The 21360-nt window shown below is 38.2% G+C and overlaps 1 protein-coding gene across 1 annotated transcript in view; it reads left to right on the top strand.

The window, feature by feature from the left end:
- The window catches only part of rev3l (REV3 like, DNA directed polymerase zeta catalytic subunit), a 105321-nt gene that overhangs the window by 12800 nt on the left and 71161 nt on the right, over positions 1-21360 (top strand). Inside the window, exon 2 of the mRNA XM_052585847.1 lies at positions 19165-19354. Within this exon, the coding sequence (XP_052441807.1) occupies positions 19165-19354 (190 nt within the window). The remainder of the gene's footprint in view (positions 1-19164; positions 19355-21360) is intronic.

Genomic DNA, 21360 nt, shown 5'->3' with positions numbered 1-21360 from the left:
AGGCAGTGGTATTTGATATCCTATTTCGTTTTATAGTAAATATACAGAGAGGAAAATTACAGGATTCGCGTCGTCGCGGACATCACACTCCCCAGTCGAATGCACGAAGTCAGAACTAACTACCGATGATGCACTTCCAAAATCAGCGTAATTTATTATTATTTTTTTTTAATAATCAGCGGTACTTTGTATTGAGAAACGCGCGCAGACCTACGTCACCAGTCTATTTGCCTAATCTTCCCGGTACTTTACACCGCGGTGGAAACGCAGAAAGTAACAGGTCTGGGGGGAAAAAAGTTCCTGGTACAAATGTTCGGGTAATTTCGGTGGAAACGCGGCAATAGTGAGACATTTTGAAATGTCATGCCAAATATTGACTCATATTGGATTTCATGAGAGCGACAATTTCCCAAAAAGTTGGGACAGGTAGCAATAAGAGGCTAAAAAGTTAAATGTCCATATAAGGAACAGCTCGAGGACCAATTTGCAACTTAGGTCAATTGGCAAAATGATTTGGTATAAATCATTGTCTATCAGAAGTTAAGATGGACAGAGGTTCACCTATTCCCCCAATGCTGCTGTGAAAAATAGTGGAACAATATCAGAAAGGAGTTTCTCAGAGAAAAATTGCAAAGAGTTTGAAGTTATCATCTACAGTGCATAATATCATCCAAAGATTGAGAGAATCTAGAACAATCTCTGTGCGTAATGTTCAAGGCCGGAACACCATACTGTATGCCCGTGATCTTTGGGCCCTTAAGACGGCACTGCATCACATACAGGAATGCTATTCAATTAAATTCTGGTTTATTTGTATAATGCTTTTTTACAATACAAATCATTACAAAGCAACTTTACAGAAAATTAAGTTTCTACAATATCTAGTAGCTTATAAGTGGTGGCTGTAAGTTTGTGCGCATATAACAGCATGTGACCTTAGGGAGTGTGATGGATTGTAACATGGTTGAAGGCTAGTAAGGTACGCAGAAGCTAAACCATTTAGGGCCTTATAGATAAGTAATGATAATTTGTAACTGATACTAAATAGGAAGCCAGTTCAGAGACTGTAAAATTGGGGTAATATGATCATATTTTCTTGACCTGGTAAGGAGTCTAGCTGCTGCATTTTGGACTACCTGTAGCTTGTTCATTAAAGATGCAGGACAACCACCTAGAAGTGAATTACAATAGTCCGGTCATGAATAATAAGATAACCTTGTTTGAAAAGGGTTTGGCTAAAAGAAAAGTTTTGTCTATACTACTAGGTACTTGTACTATATTGACTAGGTTAAATAGAATGGCATTACTAAAAAGAGACTAAAATACAATTTTATTTAAATTTGATATAGGGTATTTATCAGCAGATTTTATTCAAAATTAGTCTGACCTTCACTTTTTTAAAAATAACACAAATAGAATTAAGAAATTAAACAAGATAACTGCAGGGCAAGCAAGCTACTGCCAAACCAACTGCGGCAGGTTTATGCATGAAGCACAGCTTTTCCAAATGTAAACATCTAAAATGAATAAATAATAATAATTAATAATAGGCCCTTTTTTTCTCTTCACAAACTGCGTGTTGTGTATTTTCTGGAAATCAAATGAACATGCAGAACATTATTGAATCTTTTTTGCAGTATATATATATATATATATATATATATATATATATATATATATATATATATATATATATATAAACTGCAAAAAAGATTAAATATATACAGTAGGTAGACATTCAAAAGGCCCTTTTTACTAGAGATGTTCCAATACCCTTTTTCTCTTCCCGATACCGATTCCGATACTTGGGCTAAGGGTATCATCCGATACAGAGTACTGATCTGATACCTGGGTGTGTATCTGTATATGCAGATGTATATATACATTTCAAGCCTTCTGTAGATATATTTTAATGTATGTGAGACACCACGATATTATGTTAATAAAAAAAATTTAAATTCATTATCAGGCAAAAATTTAAGTGATGAGACGGCGCCTCCATGTAGGGCTGGGCGATATATCTAACGATATGATCATGCGCATCTAATCAGTAAAGCTGCTTCCATGATCACTGCTAAAATCGCCATCACCTGCTTATAATTGGAGTGGCATTTAATAGACAGAGCCGTAGATCGCTGACAAGCTATGCAATTTCGCGTTCATTATCGAAGGTGATTCATCTGCGATAATGAACGCGATATTGCGTAGCTTGTTTTTTTATATTTTTTATAGGCAACGTTATGAACATAACATTTCAAACATACTGAAATACTTTATCCACAGAGTGACGGCGGAGCGTGTCTCTGGTATCAGTGCGCGTGCAGCTAATGCTCTGGAGGGGAAGTTGTTGCTGCTCACAAATTCTGCTGCTGAGTGAGAGATGTTTCACCCGACAAAATAAATATGACCGCAGCAACACAAGCACAGCACATCCGCCAAAAATCAACCTGCAGCAATGCTCGTTGATCGACTCGCCAAGCTTTACTTTTGTAGGTCGCATGGCAGTAAACAATATGATAAAATTACCATGCAAGTCAATACAGGTATTTAATAAAAACATTTAAACAAGCAAGGCTGTAACATAACCCATTAAAAAATGCATGCCAGGTCTAACTTTAAAAGCAAGTAAAGAAGGCTCCCTTTAAAATCACTTAAGTTGTCAATTACTAAAGCTCTTTTTTACATCGTGTGAATTTTGTTGATTATAATGAGAGAAATTGAGTTTAATCGTGAGGACGTTTTATTAATACGTCCATTCTTTATAGAGTTTCAAAGATTTAATCGTGCAGGTTTAATTTATTCGTTTCTTGTTTTAGGCTAATGGGCTAGTTGCATATCTCCGCCATCTTGGATTTCCGGTCTTGCGAGTGTGTGCGTAGATATTTCCGGTTTTGCTTAAAGTCAGTGCAGAGAACCGGAGAAGTCCAAATATTACCTTCTATATGTTTACAGGATTTATAATATCACTTCAAATGCAAATAAGATATACACTGCTATTATCACTATACTATAAATGTTAACTGAGCCAGTGGATTTGAAACTTGTTTATGTTTGGGTCACGTTTTACTAAACATGCAACAATTTCTTAATCAGTTTACAGACAAATGTCTTTTTCCCAACAAGTTATGTCAAAATAAAAGACAGGTTACGAATTACAAAAATGCGTGTTTTTTTATTAAAGAGCCACACAGATGGGATATCAAAAATTACCTGTATTACAGTGTATGATGTAGCTGCCCATCAGTGTAAACAATGTGCAAAGTATTTAAACCAAAAAGTACACGATTTATAAAGTTATTGGCTTCTAAAGTAAGGAGTCGACTCTGAATCGCTGAAACGAGTCGTTATAGATTTCAAATCTTTTGCCCATCTCTATGTACGTCACTAGAACACTTTGCATAATAATCTCCGCCTACCGTCTTGGGAGAAACAAAGCTCTAACCTGCCCCACCCCCCACACAGACGCTCTGGTTAGCAGTTGGCCGTTTTTCACGTCTCCCTTCATTATATCTAATGTGACAACGCCCCCGCGCTGAATGCCCTATTCAGATGAAAACTGAAAGGTGCGGCTTGAATACACCCACAAAGAAGAAAAAGAAGCGAGACTGTTCTTCAAGTTTTTTATTTTACTGTTTGCTTCGCAATGAGAGGAATAAGACATAATTCACCCCAAAAAGATGCTAACGCATTGTTTACCGTGAAGTTGTGTGCAGAACAAACAATCAAATCTATGTCAGTTGACCAATCAGAACACAGTATGCTACCGAAAGGTGGGGTTTAAGGAAACTGAATCTTTTAAACAGCTTCGAACGAACAATTTGGGGATCTCTGAGAATTGAGGTAATTTTAAAATGATATTTTGACAATGTTTTTTAACCTTGGATGGATTTAAACCTGTTGTACAGGACTTATGAACAGTGATAGGTAGCTTAGAATTTTCATCTTACTGGCTCTTTTAAAGGAAAAAAATATATTTATATTTAAAATATAAATTAAAATAGAAGCATAATATGAAAAAATTGACATTTTGCATATTAATTCATGTAGCCTACCCCCCTAAAATAGGCTACCACTTTTAATGCTCTGATGCAAAGTAAACCACAGTTTCTTTTTAATAATATAATACATAATTAATATAATATAAATAATACTGCACACCTTTTAAATGTGTCAAATCTAAAATATGGTTTAATGGCATGTAGCTTAGAAAATATAAGCACAGGCTCAGGGAAAGCTTGACATTTATCCTGCTTGAATTTGTTCTAATAAATGCACATAACTTCATAAATCCCAAACTTTCATCTGTGAATATTAAATATATTAAATATTTAAACTATAGTGTTTTTCTTTCATTTTCCGTCACTGAAGCAGTCAAATGTAACATATCAGCGAGGCAAAAATGACATCTATTTGCGAAAATGTGCTGTGATGCGCTTGTTTGATAACTTGTGGTTAAAGCGCCACTCAGTGGTCAAAAGCTGCTAAGGCTGGGACAACGCGTTGAGGTCATCGATGACGTCGACGCAAAAAATACGTAGACGCAAAATATGCACATTGATTCGTCGACCTGTTTTTATTTCTCTAAAAAACGTTTGCAAAACGTTTACCTTATGTGTGCTGAATATACGCGAAGGCTGGATCAACATTCTGTCTAACGTTATATAACCAATCCAGGGGTTTTTCTGCATTGATCTTTTTTTTTGGCAGCTGTCAAAGCCTTATTTGATCGCTGAGTGATGTAGAATCAAATGACTGCTGTGCCTGACAGGGTGCGTACGAAAGAGAGGCTGCGCGTGCACACTCACAGTCTTAAAACAACACGAGCGCTTCTTGCTCTGTCTCTCCCTTGTGCATATTAATCAAAATCATTAAACACGATAGAAAAAGAGTGAAACACCAAAGTTTCATGCGCGCTCACGCACTCACAGTCTTCAAACTACAAGAGCGCTGTCTTGCTCTCTCTCTCTCTCTCTCTCTCTCTCTCCCTCGTGCATATTAACCAAAGTCATTAGACACGATAGAAAAAGGGCGGAACGCCAAAGTTTCATGTGGAGCATTCTGAGATTTTTTTTTTCTCCATGACAGGCTGCTGGCTCCCACTGTAATTTTTTTTTTTTGGAAAAGCACTCTCTGTATTAGCTTAAAGCCCTTAAGTTTACATTGGTTACTGTAATCTTTCAATTGCTCTAAACAAGTATTTTGGGTGACCTTTTTTATTGAATGCTAGACATCAAGTTGTTGTTATTTTTTAATCTGAAAGAAGAACTTTTTTTCAGTAAACTAGGCCCTATGTGTTCAGTAAGCTTGTTTCAGTAAGCAATGTGTTTTCGAGGCTTCAAGGTTTTATTGAATGCTATCTCTATACAAGTGCAAAGTAATGCATTCCTAGTCAGTCTTTTATTTTGTAATTTTAAGAGCAATAAACATATATTGCAATGTTAGGGAATTCATGTTTTTTCAATAATATATGCAAATCAACACGTATAAATTGTTAGTAGTCAATTAATGGGGAGATAATCGAAATCGAATCGGTCTGAAAAAATAATCGCTAGATTAATCGTTTAAAAAATAATCATTTATCCCAGCCCTAAAAAGTGCAAATGCACTTTACAGACGCCATGGCGTCTCAGAATTCCTGCTCGTGCTCAGAATTCGTGCTCTGCATTTAACCCATCCGAAGTGCATACACACAGAGCAGTGAACACACACACACACACACACACACACCCGGAGCAGTGGGTAGCCATTTATGCTGTGGCGCCCGGGGAGCAGGCGCCTGGGGAGCAGTTGGGGGTTCAGTGCCTTGCTCAAGAGCACCTAAGTCATGGTATTGAAGGTGGAGAGAGAACTATACATCCACCCACAATTCCTGCCGGCCCGAGACTCAAACTCACAACCCTTCGATTGCAAGTCCGACTCTCTAACCATTAGGCCACGACTTCCCTCAGAGAACATGTGGCAATTTGTAGAAAAGCACTGGCATTTTTTTTCCACAAAAGCATGACACCGCCCGTGTGTTTATGACTCCAGGTTTTGTGGATGTCAGCTGTTAGGGTGGAATTCAAAAAGACACATCGACTCAGTTACAGACATTATTTTATGAGATTATTTCAGATACTGGTGTGGTCTGCTTTCCATGTTAATTACATGGATAATTTACCTTATTTATTTAACTTCTGTAACCACATACTACTTAACTACATTTACTTATTTAACTACATCTCTTCATATTTAATCATGTAATTAACATAAATGTTGATTCACTTGGTGTATTTTCAGTGTCCCAGGAACTGCTTTCAGGTTGGGGGGAACCATTTCGCAGCTGGCCTTTATTTTCTCCTCTGATACTTTAAACAGAGTCACTGATGAATTGTTCTTCAGCTGCTCATACAGACAGTCTGCATCAGGAATACTGGTCCCATTAGAGACAATTCTGTCATCAAGATTCTTCAAGGCCCCTCCAACTGGTGCACCTTTGCCATGTGATGCCTCAGTATAGTTCCAGGTCACCCATTCAAATCCATGCATAAAGGGCACATTGGAGGCCTGATAGAAAGATGTTTTGTTTCTATACTGGGAAGTTGGGCCATCTGGAATTAAATGTAGGTTGTGGACTTCAGGATACTTTCCTTGTATGTATCTCAGCACTGGGTCAAGATGAGCCCAGGTTGCCACTGCATCGTGCTGTAGAGATGATGAGAGGGATGCAAAGGCTTCCACTCTGCCCCTACTGAGATAGAGTACCCCAGTGTGGAGGGTTACCTGATCATTCCCAGTTCCAAAATGGGTGTCCTTGATTTCTTTGGCATATTTGCAGCTGTAATTTTCGCTGTAATCCACATGCACAGCAACAGCATCATCTGTCAGGGTATCTTTCATTGCTTTCAATGACAAATATTGGTTCTCGACATTAAACATGTGAATGGCAAAACCTGGAAGGTGTTCTGTTGTTAGGGCCAGCAACCGCTCAATGGATGAGGATTGTTTTTGTAGCACCGTTTACTTTGTCTGCCTTTCCTCTGTAGATCCATCCTTGAGGGTCTTTGTTACAGTGACAGACCTTGTGACCCACTCTTGCCATACGACAGTGAGAGGATCTAAGGATCTGGGAAAGGTCTTTTCAATGCATTTTTGATATCTGCCGTACATGCAGGACATGTTGCCAGTGTTACACACACTGGACTGCACAAGATCCTCTGGGCTTGATGTTTCAATGATACCCAGTTGTTGCATTCTTTTTAATTTAAAGCCAATGTTCTCGTGCATTTTACAAGCACACGTCTCTCTGTCTTTAACTTTAGGCCTAATAATCCAAAATGGCCTCAATCTAAAGAACTGAGCTTTGGACACTGTTTGCTCAGGATGTTCAAAAAGGAAGCATTGATGGAGTTTTGCCAAGGTGTCTGTGAGTGCTCTTTTTCTATAAATTTGTCCCTTGCGATGAATCTCTCCAGACTTGCCATTTATGATAGTTGAGACATCATCCCGATGTAGGATCATGCTCACAACCTTGCTAAGTTGTTTCCACCTGCTATTTTTCATCAGTCCCTTTTTAGCCTCTCTGATACTGACCCTCTGTGAAATATTTGCTGATAGCATTGCACTTTTTGTTCTATTAGCCGCCAGCCTTTAATTTTTCTGTTTAGTGTCAGCAGTTCCCTTACGAAAATTAACCATGGTTTTACTACAAATAAAACCAAAAAACCATGGTTACTGTAGTTAAACCATGGTAACCACAAATTAACCATGGTTTTGCTATATTAACCATAGTTTAACCATGGTATTTGTAGTAAATCTGTGGTTTTATAAACGGCAGTCAATACGCCAAAAAACCATGGGTTACTACAGTTTTACTATAATAAAACCATGGTTATTTTTCGTAAGGGTTGTGTTGTCTTTGCCCTAAGTTTCTCTTGAACATACCATATTTTCCGGACTATAAGTCACACTTTTTTTCATAGTTTGGCTGGTCCTGCGACTTATAGTCAGGTGCAACTTATTTATCAAAATTAATTTGACATGAACCGAGAGAAATGAACCCATAGAAACATTACCGTCTACAGCCGCGAGAGGGCACTCTATGCTGCTCAGTGCTCCTGTAGTCTACACTGAGCAGCATAGACGGTTGTAGACGGTAATGTTTTCTCTTGGTTCTTGGTTATAAATAAATGCAACTTATAGTCCAGTGCGACTTATATAATTTTTTTTCCTCATCATGACATATTTCTAGACTGATGCGACTTATACTCAGGTGCGACTTATAGTCCGAAAAATACGGTACCTTAGTTTTGCTCTTAATTTGGCCACAGTCCTTGATGCCCGCTCTCTTTTTTTAATGACTGGCCGTGATCTCTGGGGGGTGGATGCCTCAATTGGCCCTTTCATGTCTAAACTTTCTTCTGCTGGTGTTCTGTTCAGACTTTCATTATTTGTGTCAAGTTCCTGTCTATTATTTTCTTCATTTCCAAAGGAATTTTCTGTGTCACTTAATGAAGATGTTGGGGTTAGATCTAGAAGTGCTTGCTCTTGCTTTTTTTTCTGTAATATTTTGCCAAATTTTTCTTCAACTTTTTTTTTTTTCTCTCATGCTGTCTACTTGTGAGGTTCTGAGTAGTCTTAATTTCACCATTTTTCTTTACGTTTCCGATACCTGAAAAAGAAAAAAAATTAATAAAAGGTGAAATGCAGTAAGCATTGACATAAATACAAACTTTGGACTATGATCAAAATTGCACACAATTTTTCATTTAGGAATGGTAGGTGTGTGTACACACACACGTCTGTGTGTGATGTGTGTGAAAGAGAGTGTGTGTATCTACAATATAGTGTATACTGTATTTTCCGGACTATAAGTCACACTTTTTTTCATAGTTTGGCTGGTTCTGCGACTTATAGTCAGGTGCGACTTATTTATCAAAATTAATTTGACATGAATCCAGAGAAAACATTACCGTCTCCAGCCGCTAGAGGGCGCTCTATGCTGCTCAGTGCTCCTGTAGTCTACCACTGAAAACATAGAGCGCCCTCTAAGACGGTAATGTTTTCTCTTGGTTCTTGGTTCTAAATAAATGCGACTTATAGTCCAGTGCGACTTATATATGTTTTTTTCCTTGTCATGACATATTTTTGGACTGATGCAACTTATACTTAGGTGCGACTTATAGTCTGGAAAATATGGTACTGTACAATTATGTCAGCATCTGTGTGTGTGTGTGTGTGTGTGTGTGTGTGTGTGTGCTTATGTTTCTGTGCGCGTACATGTGTCTGTGTGGGAATGAGTGCAAGTGTTGGTCAAAACAATTAATCCAAGTTATATTTGCTCCCTATTATCACCCTGTCCCCTGACCTTTCTCTCTCCTTTCTTCTGTACTCCTCAAGTAACACTGGATTACTGTATATTTTTTCCCTATGCTTTGCAAGCCTGTCTTTCGCTGATGACCTTTTCTTTTCAACTGATGCTTGCCTGTAACAAACTATACAATATCCATCTTGATTGAATGTAACATTTTGTAAGAAAAGACATAGAAATACATTGTTTTACAGTAAAAATATAAAATAATATTACATTTATAGTTAGTTGGCCTATACTGCATTCATACTGCTTTTTGTGGAAGCACTTCATAAAAATGAAAAATTAGTGACCCCTGCTGGAGGGGTTGTAATAGCTATTTTGTTTACGCAATCTGTTCAAGAAGTGTTTAAGGCAAATATCAAGTTATTTTGAAATTAGCAAGAGTTATAGTGCACATTCCTCCTTCATAAATCTGTTTCTCATAACTGAAACATAGAGCATCTCCACCGCAACAGGCTTTTAATTGTTGCGGTGAATGATAATGGTGTTGCAGAGGATGAGCGACCTTAAACATTTTTGCTTACTGTGGAAGCTAAATGAGGGTTAGCTAAACTTTCCCTCTCTTTTTATATTTAGACTATAATGGGGTATATAGTAAACCAAAAATTCATGTTTCGGTAATGAGAACTAAAAAGTTGTGTAGGTACTATGACAAACAAAATTTTAACTTTTATCTGGAGAAAAAAAAAATAAGAACTGCTTACCATGCCATCTTGAGTGTCAGTCAATTATGTCCCTTCCAGCAAAACTTCTTGAAAATGTTAGTTCCTTGAGGACTTAAACAATGATTGAAAATTGTTGCAGAGGATGAGAAAACTTGTCTTGGACACATTTATATTCTTTATTATTTTTAATACATTTACCAGTGTTCACCAAATACCACATGTTTATTTACTGTAAATGTTTATCGTATAACATGCACTGAAGCTTTTTATTTTTTATATTTTACAATTACATTAATTTCGCAATCCGTCCCTTTGCGAGACCAGGCGGTAGTTTCGTGAATTATATTAACACACGACTGAATTACAGTTAATGGCGGTGGTACGCATGGCGGTAATGCCCATTTAGGCTGTCCACCTACTGTTTATTAGGGCTGCACGATGTGTCGTTTAAGCATTGATATCGCGATGTATGAATCCACGATAGTCACATCGCAGGAAGTCCAGTCAGTTTAACAGCGCGAGAGAGAGAGCGCGAGTTAGAGCGCAAGTTAGAGCGCGAGTTAGAGCGCGAGTTAGAGCGCGAGTTAGAGCGCGAGAGAGAGAGCGTGCGCGAGAGTGAGAGCGAGAGAGCGCGTGCACGAGAGTGAGAGCGAGAAAGAGCGTGCGTGAGAGAGAGCGTGATAGAGAGGGCGAGAGAGAGAGAGAGAGACAAGGAGAGAGAGACGGCCGCACGCTCACCGTCTTCAAACAACATGAGCACTGTCTTGCTCTCTCTCCCACGCGCATATTAATCAATTGACACGATGGAGTCGATGTTTAAATCATTTAAAATGAGAATGTAAGTGTTCTCACCCCATTTTTGTTTGTAAGAAAAAATCAGATTCGATTTCATATCGCAATATATATTGCAGAAAAATAAAATATCGCAATGCCATTTTTTCCCAATATAGTTCAGCCCTACTGTGTGTGTGTGTGTGTGTGTGTGTGTGTGTGTGTGTGTGTGTGTGTGTGTATGTATGTATGTATGTATGTATGTATGTATGTATGTATGTATGTATGTATGTATGTATGTATGTATGTATGTATATATATATATATATAGAGAGAGAGAGAGAGAGAGAGAGAGAGAGAGAGAGAGAGAGAGAGAGAGAGAGAGAGGTTTAACAAGACTTTATTATTTACATAATACAGTCATTATTCACAACATCAAATACTCGTTGATCAAATTAAAAAAATTAAAAATTCAGAACCAACTGGCCCTCATGAATTTCACACAAAACATTTTTAAGACACCAAATATCATCAAAACAGCCCTCATTTTTTATAAGATTGTAATATACAAACTCTATGTTCAACCTTCCAGCTACAAGGTTCTTGAACATTAATTCAGCATCAGTACTAAGAAGATTCAGCCCTTGATTCTTTCTCGTCTTCCAAATTGCTAATTTCGCAGTGCCGATCAAATAATTTAACAAACATGCTTTCCTTCTGATTAAGAATCTGTACATCACACCCCCAATAAACACTTCCTCTAACAATTTCTCATCAAATGCTTGAAACCATCTATCAAGAAGATTAAAAAGACCTTTCAACCTATTACATCTTAAAAACAAATGTTCCAAATCTTCTACCATTCCACAAAATCTACACTCCCCACCCACTGCCGGATTCAGGTGTGCCACGTGTCTGTCTGTAGCTATCGCCCCGTGAATAAGCCTCCACTGCAGATCAGCAGTGCGCTTCTCTATGGGAGGCTTATACAGGGCTCTCCACCTATCCCTCACAAGGAAGTCTGGCTTCAACAAACCTGGCCACCTGGAGGCTTTCTGTCCTTTAAGAGAGTTCTGGTATAAAACTTTGACTGTGGAGTAATATATTGCTTTTTTGGATGCAGACTCAAAATATTCTAGCTACGGGGTTTTAAAAGATAGAATTGACCCCACATCTTCATCTTCGTTTTCTGTCTTTATAAAATGAGAGATTTTAATTCCTGGGAGTTCCTGTTCATTCGTCATGTCCATCAAAGTTCCTCTCCCAATGTACTTTCTGTAACTACTTGGTAAGGTACTGACAATCTCCTCCATCAACTTTTCTGTCAAGCGTGAAGATCTTAAGCCAGTCAGTTCTTTAAGTTCCTCCAATGACTTCCATCCATCTCTATTCAAGAGGTGTCCCAGCTTAACAATGCCATTTCTCTGTAGGCATGCACTCACACTTACAGAAGACAAAAGTCTTATTTGAAACATTGAATTAAAAAACAACGGTTCCTCTAGAATCCAGCTCCCAGCTTCATCAAACTCTCTTTCAACTTTAAAAACAGTTCTCCATGAATGCAACATTGTCCGGTAAAACTGCAAAAGTTCAGACATGTTTATCTTCTCCAGGTTCATTAAAAGTAAATGTTTATCCAATCCGAGACTGCCAGTTTTTTGAAGAAATGCCTTTGCAGTCTGAGACCACACCAAGTTCTTATGGAAGAGAAGTCTCTGTGCTGCTTGGATTCTGAAAGCACAGATTCTGCTCCTTACATCCACCAGACCTTGGCCTCCTTCTTCAACTGGAAGATATAGTGCTGCTGCACGAATCCAGTGCTCTCCACTCCAGAAGAAGTTCACAAAAGTCCTTTGAATCCTGCAGATCAGCTCATCAGGAGGCTCCAGTACCACGAGTCTATGCCACAGGATAGAGGCAGCCAGGTTGTTTACCACCAAAACTCTTCCTCTGTACGACAATTGTGGTAATAGACATTTCCATTTAGACAATCGAGCATTCACCTTTTCTAGCATTCCCTCCCAATTTTTTCCTTTAAATGCTGTATTTCCTAAAAAAACACCTAAAAATTTTAACCCTTCTCTTACCCAAATCAATCCACCCGGTAATTTTGGAGGTCCTGACCCTCCCCACTGACCAATAATAAGCCCTTCACTTTTCTCCCAGTTCAATTTTGCGGAAGATGCCCTCTCATATTTTCTAATAATTCCCGTTAAAATGTCAACGTCATTTTGACTTGTGATAAAAACTGTGATATCATCCGCATAGGCAGATACTGACACCCTACTATTACTATTTATGCCAGGAAGTAAAATTCCATTCAGATCTCTCCTTATCCTACACAACAATGGCTCAATAGCCAAACTATACAGTTGTCCAGAGAGTGGGCAACCCTGCCTAATACCCCTTGAGACCGGTATCGGTGCACTTAATCCTCCACCTGCTTTAACCATCACAAAAACATTTGAATACAACAATTTAATATAAGATATAAAATTATCTCCAAATCCAAATTGTTTTAAAACCTTAAGAAGATACACATGGTCAACCCGATCGAATGCTTTCTCTTGGTCTAAACAAAGAATACCCAGGTTTAAATTCTTAAATTGGTTAAAATCAATTACATCCCTTAATAAAAAGAGATTGTCCATGATTGACCTTTTGGGAATGCAATAAGTCTGATAATTTTGAACCAATAAATCTAAATAACACTTTAACCTATTCGCTAAACACTTTGACAGTATTTTGTAGTCCAAACATAATAGAGAAACTGGTCTCCAATTCTTTAGAAGACCTAGATTTCCTTTTTTCGGAAGCAAAGACAGTACAGCTCTTCGGCAGCTTATAGGAAGGGTTCCACTTTTGATGCTTTGAATGAGTACTTCATACAAATCCTGTCCTAATATATTCCAAAAAGCTTGGTAAAACTCAACTGGCAGTCCATCAATACCCGGAGAACGTCCTCTTGATAGCTGTTTCATTGCTTCTGTAATCTCCTGAAAAGTTATTTGACTATCTAGTGATTTTTTCCCCTCTTCTTCCACCTGAGGTAAATCACTCAGCAACTCAGAAACACTCTCAACGTCACAGTTCTCAGCATCATATAAGTTTTTATAAAAGTTAGCTGCCAGCTTCTTTATTTCCACCGGGTCTGACGTTACAGTCCCATCAAGCCGTTGAAGATGATACATTTGCTTTTGTTGTGAGCTTTTCTTTTCAAGGTTGAAAAAGAATGATGTAGGAGCGTCCATGTCCTTAATAGAACAGATTCTCGCCCTTACAATTGCTCCTTTCACTTGCTCCTGTAATAACGAGCCAAGTTCTTTCTTTTTCTTGTTCAACAGCTCACTCTGCCCAGTTCCATTATTATTAAAAATAGTACTTTCCATTCTTTGAATATCTTTCTCCAAGCTTTCTACTGCAAACTTCACCCTTGATGTATTATATGAACTGTAATTTTGACAAAATATTCTTATATTTACTTTTCCAACATCCCACCACTGACACATGTTTTCAAAAGAATCTTTCTGCATTTTCCATCTATTCCAGAATATTTTAAAACTATCACAAAAAAAAGGCATCTTGTAATAATTTAACATTAAGATGCCAAAACTAATTTGGCTTTGTAATTGTTTTCATATTTAAATCAAATAAAACCAAGTGGTGATCTGAAAACCCAACAGGTAAAATAACAGCATTCATCACCTTATTATTCCATGCTTTATCAATATAAAATCTGTCTAGTCTTGCCCCACTAACCCTATTATCAGATGCTTTAACCCAAGTATACTGTCTAATCCATAAATTTCTTTTCCTCCAAATATCAATCAAATTAAGCTCTTTTATTATTTTTAATAATACCACACTTGACTCATTATGAGGTTCCTCCCCATTCCTATCAATTATAAAATCAACAGTACATTTCCAGTCCCCTCCAATGATAACACACACCTGATCTCCAATTTTTTGAATAGCATTTTTTAGTTTCATAAAAACCTCTGTAAGGGAAACAGGTCAATTTAGCTCAAAGGGAATCATTTAAGATGTTAAAGGGAATTTGAACAGAATCACTGTTTCACGGCTGTTCACGGAGACGCGTCTGCGGTTTAACATCAAATCTGCGCTGGATTCTAATATCCAAACTATAGTGAAACACCACTATCAATTAGCACAGTAACAAGATCGGCAGTTTAAGACATTAACTTGTAAGCACAAAAACACAAGATACTTCTCTTTTCAATATGAATAAGGATTTATTAGATAAATCTAAGACATATAAACTAATCTAACACATAAACGCACGCACTCACACATTCACACAAGTTGCAGGAAGATCTAAAGTTAGGAAAAGATGAGTTTAAGAGAATGGAAATATGGAATCCCAAGTTTACAGCAATACGTTAAATTGCATAGACATGAACAACCATCAATCACGTAATTAGCGCTCGCATTGAGTTCCTCAATGGGGTTAAAATTATATTAGATACACCAGCACAACAAATATCTGGGAATACGTTGCCTTCGTTTGCTGTGAAAGGGACTCCCGTTGAAAGGGGTAACCCGGTGTCGCTGATTGGCTGGAAGTTCAGTTGGCTGAAGTGACGTCTTGGGGAGCCCGTGCTTGGGCGTTGGCTGAAGCTGGAGTTGTGTGGCTGGTTGGAGTTCAAACGCGCAGACGAGGTCGACGTTACAAAACTTAACTCAGAACACGAAACTCAAACGGAAAAGAAAAGAAATAAAGTTTGACGAGACTAGGTTGTGTTCCTTCTCATCGTGGCATAGTAGCAGCAGGCAGGCCGAAGCACGCAGGAACCGTGCTCAAACAGTGATGACTAAACCGCATGGCTAGAAGCTACAAGCTAGCAGAAGCATAGCTAGAGACTAGAAACAGACATGGCTAATAGCAGCAGCAAGGGACTAAAAGCAGACTAAAAGCAAGGCATGACTGATAGCACAAGCAATGCTCGAACTAAAAACCAAATTTCATGGGGTCCAAAGTATTTAAACTTCCTTGTTGGCCACCCCTCAAATGTTGCCTTGACCAATGAGATATGGGGCCCTATCTTGCACCCAGCGCAATTGACTTTGTACACCGACGCATGTGTCATTCCTATTTTGCACCCGCGCAAAGCGCGCTTTTCCCTCCACAGAAGCACGTCGCTAAACTAGTGAATGAACTTGCGCTCCCTGGGCGGTTCAGCGCAAAAAAGGAGGCGTGTTCCGGCGCAAACGATCCCTGGTGCTATTTTGTTGTTCCATTAAACAATTGCGCCACTGACCAGAAAAAACCTAGTCTAAAGTCAGTGGCGCGTTGCGCGTTGTTCATTATGCTATTTTAAGGGCGCATGCTTGACCTTAATGTATAGCGTGCACAACGCGCATACACTTTGCTCATGTAATCTACACAGATGCAACAGTTATTTTTGCAAATCATAAATTGTTACACTAAAAAAATATTAACACATGAGATGACGGAAATCATTGTGGTGTGCCACGAAGATGTGAAAAAAATAGGCATAAAACTAGCTCACAAATTATTCAGGCTAATTATTCTCCCATCCCCATACAACACAACTTCTCTGTCTTTCACTGCTCTTACAAGAACATCAGTCTCCTCGGCTGTGAACCGCTCCTGGCGTGCGCCTGGTAAATACGCCATAATAATAGCAATCCATAATGGAACTTGCGCACCTGCTTTTAAAGGGAATGTTGGATGACGCTCTGATTGGTTTATTTCACGTTACGCCCAAACCACACCTATGAATAATGAAGCTACTTCAGACCAACCCATTTTAGATTTGCGCCGGGCGCAAGAGCCATTTATCCCGCCGGGAAAATAGCAACATCGCCGAGACCCGCCCACAAAGTTACTTGCGCTTCGCGCTTTGACACTTGCGTTTCAGATCGTTAAAATAGGGCCCATGGTCTTGGGTCTGGGTATCATAAATCATTTGTTTATCTTACCAAGCATGTGGTTCTTGCCTCACAGGGTCTAATTTTGGACATGATTCCTATAACATGATTATGATATATTTTACAAATAAATGATTGTCAGGACAACATCAAGCAAGAAAATTCGATTATATCAATACTAGACATGACTATGTATCCTATAGTTATCAAAAGACATACACAATAAGTGATTTTACATGATAGTCAAATGTGTGGGTTACACATAAATGAATATGGAGTTAAGCAATGGAACGATTCATTTATAAGTCTTTTTGAGTTCATTCTGGTCCATATATAATGTATAAAAAGCAGTTTCTTTGCCATTCTCTGGCAAAGGGACTTTTCTGTGGAGACAAAGGTTTAAAGCCCTTCCCCCTTAGGAATTTCAGTCTGGTTCTGCTGGCTGGGGGGAAGTCAATGCAAGTATTTAACTTGATCTCCTGGGTTTACATGTGATGTCCAGCGTTGCATTTCAATCGCGAACAATAAATTTGACAATCTCTTCTTCGAATTAAAATTGTCAATAATTGTTCTATTGGTGTTAATGTTGAAAGCTGTTGTGTGAACAAGTTGGTTGGTTGGTTATCTTGCTTGGTTCTTGTGGCACTAGAACTGATTTATGACTTCCTGAGGAGTTCGGCTCTCGTTTCAATGCACACAGCTCTGATAGACTCTTTGATTTGTCTAGTTCGACTCATTTCTGCTACACCTCCACACGCTCAAGCCCAATATTTGGTGCATATACATTCACAAACACAAACACAGTTCCTTTATATTCTATATGCACTAATAAAACTCTTCCCTTTACAACTTCTTCTACAACTAAAATATTTACATTAATATTTTTTGAGAATAATATGGCTACACCAGAACTCAAATTTGTCCCATGGCTTAGCACACACTTTCCTTCCCACCATCTTTCCCATTCCAACTCATTTTCTGTAGTAGAATGTGTCTCTTGTAAAAAAACAATATCCACCTTCTTAATTCTAAATAATTCTGACACCATTGCCAACTTGTTTCCATCCCTACCCCCATTTATATTTAAGGAGCCTGCTCTCAAAAACTCCATAAAAAGGGAAAAAAATAAACAGGACAGAAAAAGAGTGAAAGGACAAAGAAAAGCTGACACCTTGTGTATTTTAATCATTTTGTGAAGCGTTCGCCTTACTCTTTCTTAACTTCGTTAAGATTTTCCTTAACCTAAATCTTTTCTGCTTGCTAAGAACCTCATGACTAACGTTTCTTTGTAACAAAGTCACAGACACTATAAATTTCCTTATGTCTGGGAAGAAATCTTTGACTTCCACAGTCTTTCCAAAAGTTGCATCTAGAAAGTCATTTATTTCTTGCAGTGTATATGTGTCCTCCATGACTTGTGAACCAATATCTGAAATTTCAGGGACATTATCATCATCTCCCATTTCAGAACCAGTACACACTTCAACACTGTTAAATACTTCAGAATCATCAGTTTGAACCTTTTCAACATTTATTTTTCCTTTTGTGACATCATCAGTCATCACACTACTTTCCTCCATTTTAGATACATCATTTTGTCCAATAGAAATCTCCTTTTCCTCAATATCATCGTTCTGATCATTACTGTCAATCAAATCAGCATTAACAACGTCCCTTTCCTCTATAACCTGAGCTAATACTTTCTCATGACTTGTTTCCTCAGTATTACTCTGAACATGCTCATTTTGTTCCTGAACATCCTCAGAAGCAGCGCTATGTTCAGCTGCCTCTTCCTGTCTATCCTGGGCCTTATGAGGGCACGCAATCCGTTTATGATTTATATCCCCACACTCAAAGCATCTCATGCTGCCAGTGTTAGCGTAAACCATATAAGTTTTTCCCTCGTGGCCAACTCTAAACGACACATCCAACTCCGGTTGATTCAAAAACATAAACACTTGCCTCCTGAAAGACATAACGTGCTTCAAAGCTTCGTTTCTTCATCTCAGTGGAATAGTTCTAATCCCACTCGCAAACTTTCCATATCTCGCTAACGCTCTTTCAATTTCATCATTATGAATGAAAGGGGGAACGTTAGACACGGTGATACGGGTCGTTGGCGTTACCAGCGGTGAAATGGTAAGAAAATCTCCACGGGGACATTGTGGTCTATGTAAATATCATAGCTTAGAGTCTCTCCAACTAGGTGACAACGTAGCATTAAATCACCATTCAGCAGAATCAAACCACCACCGCACTGCTGTCTATTGGACTGCAGAAATATACAAACTATTCAGTTAGCTACATTACTGATGGTACTGACAAACTATGCTGACACTGACAACCAAACTACATAAGTAAAGCCCCTTATCTGACAACAGAACACAAAATCTTCCAAGAATATTTTGTTTAAAAAAAAAGTCAGTTAAGATGATGCTGATTCTCTTTCTCTTTTGTTTCTAGGCCAGAAGACTTGTCTACATCTGCATGGTGTGTTCCCATACATCTATGTGCCGTATGATGGGTTTGAACATGATGCAGATCGTTACCTTCGGCAGTTGGCCTACAGTATTGACAGAGCCCTGAACGTCAGCATGGGAAACCCCTCGTCTAATGTGCAGCACATCTTTAAAGTGGTTCTGGTGTCTGGCATGTATGTGTAAAAGGCACATAGGTGCACAATAGTGTTTTCTTGGACCACTACTAATTTTAACTAATTTGAGTTAGTTTTATATATATATATATGTATATGTATATATATATATATATATATATATATATATATATATATATATATATACAGTCTTGTTCAAAATAATAGCAGTACAATGTGACTAACCAGAATAATCAAGGTTTTTAGTATATTTTTTATTGCTACGTGGCAAACAAGTTACCAGTAGGTTCAGTAGATTGTCAGAAAACAAACAAGACCCAGCATTCATGATATGCACGCTCTTAAGGCTGTGCAATTGGGCAATTAGTTGAAAGGGGTGTGTTCAAAAAAATAGCAGTGTCTACCTTTGACTGTACAAACTCAAAACTATTTTGTACAAACATTTTTTTTTCTGGGATTTAGCAATCCTGTGAATCACTAAACTAATATTTAGTTGTATGACCACAGTTTTTTAAAACTGCTTGACATCTGTGTGGCATGGAGTCAACCAACTTGTGGCACCTCTCAGCTGTTATTCCACTCCATGATTCTTTAACAACATTCCACAATTCATTCACATTTCTTGGTTTTGCTTCAGAAACAGCATTTTTGATATCACCCCACAAGTTCTCAATTGGATTAAGGTCTGGAGATTGGGCTGGCCACTCCATAACATTAATTTTGTTGGTTTGGAACCAAGACTTTGCCCGTTTACTAGTGTGTTTTGGGTCACTGTCTTGTTGAAACAACCATTTCAAGGGCATGTCCTCTTCAGCATAGGGCAACATGACCTCTTCAAGTATTTTAACATATGCAAACTGATCCATGATCCCTGGTATGCGATAAATAGGCCCAACACCATAGTAGGAGAAACATGCCCATATCATGATGCTTGCACCTCCATGCTTCACTGTCTTCACTGTGTACTGTGGCTTGAATTCAGAGTTTGGGGGTCGTCTCACAAACTGCCTGTGGCCCTTGGACCCAAAAAGAACAATTTTACTCTCATCAGTCCACAAAATGTTCCTCCATTTCTCTTTAGGCCAGTTGATGTGTTCTTTGGCAAATTGTAACCTCTTCTGCACATGCCTTTTTTTTAACAGAGGGACTTTGCGGGGGATTCTTGAAAATAGATTAGCTTCACACAGACGTCTTCTAACTGTCACAGTACTTACAGGTAACTCCAGACTGTCTTTGATCATCCTGGAGGTGATCATTGGCTGAGCTTTTGCCATTCTGGTTATTCTTCTATCCATTTTGATGGTTGTCTTCCGTTTTCTTCCACGTCTCTCTGGTTTTGCTCTCCATTTTAAGGCATTGGAGATCATTTTAGCTGAACAGCCTATCATTTTTTGCACCTCTTTATAGGTTTTCCCCTCTCTAATCAACTTTTTAATCAAAGTAAGCTGTTCTTCTGAACAATGTCTTGAATGACCCATTTTCCTCAGCTTTCAAATGCATGTTCAACAAGTGTTGGCTTCATCCTTAAATAGGGGCCACCTGATTCACACCTGTTTCTTCACAAAATTGATGACCTCAGTGATTGAATGCCACACTGCTATTTTTTTGAACACACCCCTTTCAACTAATTCAACGAATTGCCCAATTGCACAGCCTTAAGAGCGTGCATATCATGAATGCTGGGTCTCATTTGTTTTCTGAGAATCTACTGAACCTACTGGTAACTTGTTTGCCACGTAGCAATAAAAAAATATACGAAAAACCTTGATTATTCTGGTTAGTCACATTGTACTGCTATTATTTTGAACAAGACTGTATATATATATATATATATATATACATAACAACCTGTGACTAAATTATCAGCTTCACATTGTTCCATTTACTAGAATACTTTATATAAATTGATTAGATTATATACAGAAAGCGAGCATAGAGTGCTCTTTTTTTTTATCAGAACGGTCAATCAAAAACTGCAATCTCTAAGTTGCACTTTCGCCAAAACTTCCTCTATAGTTGATACTGTCTACACTGCTCAGTGAAAC

The sequence above is a fragment of the Carassius gibelio genome, chromosome B20 (genome assembly GCF_023724105.1).
Source record: "Carassius gibelio isolate Cgi1373 ecotype wild population from Czech Republic chromosome B20, carGib1.2-hapl.c, whole genome shotgun sequence".
NCBI lineage: Eukaryota > Metazoa > Chordata > Actinopteri > Cypriniformes > Cyprinidae > Carassius > Carassius gibelio.
Note: the sequence above shows the minus strand (reverse complement) of the source record. Positions and strands in the feature narration are given on the sequence as shown.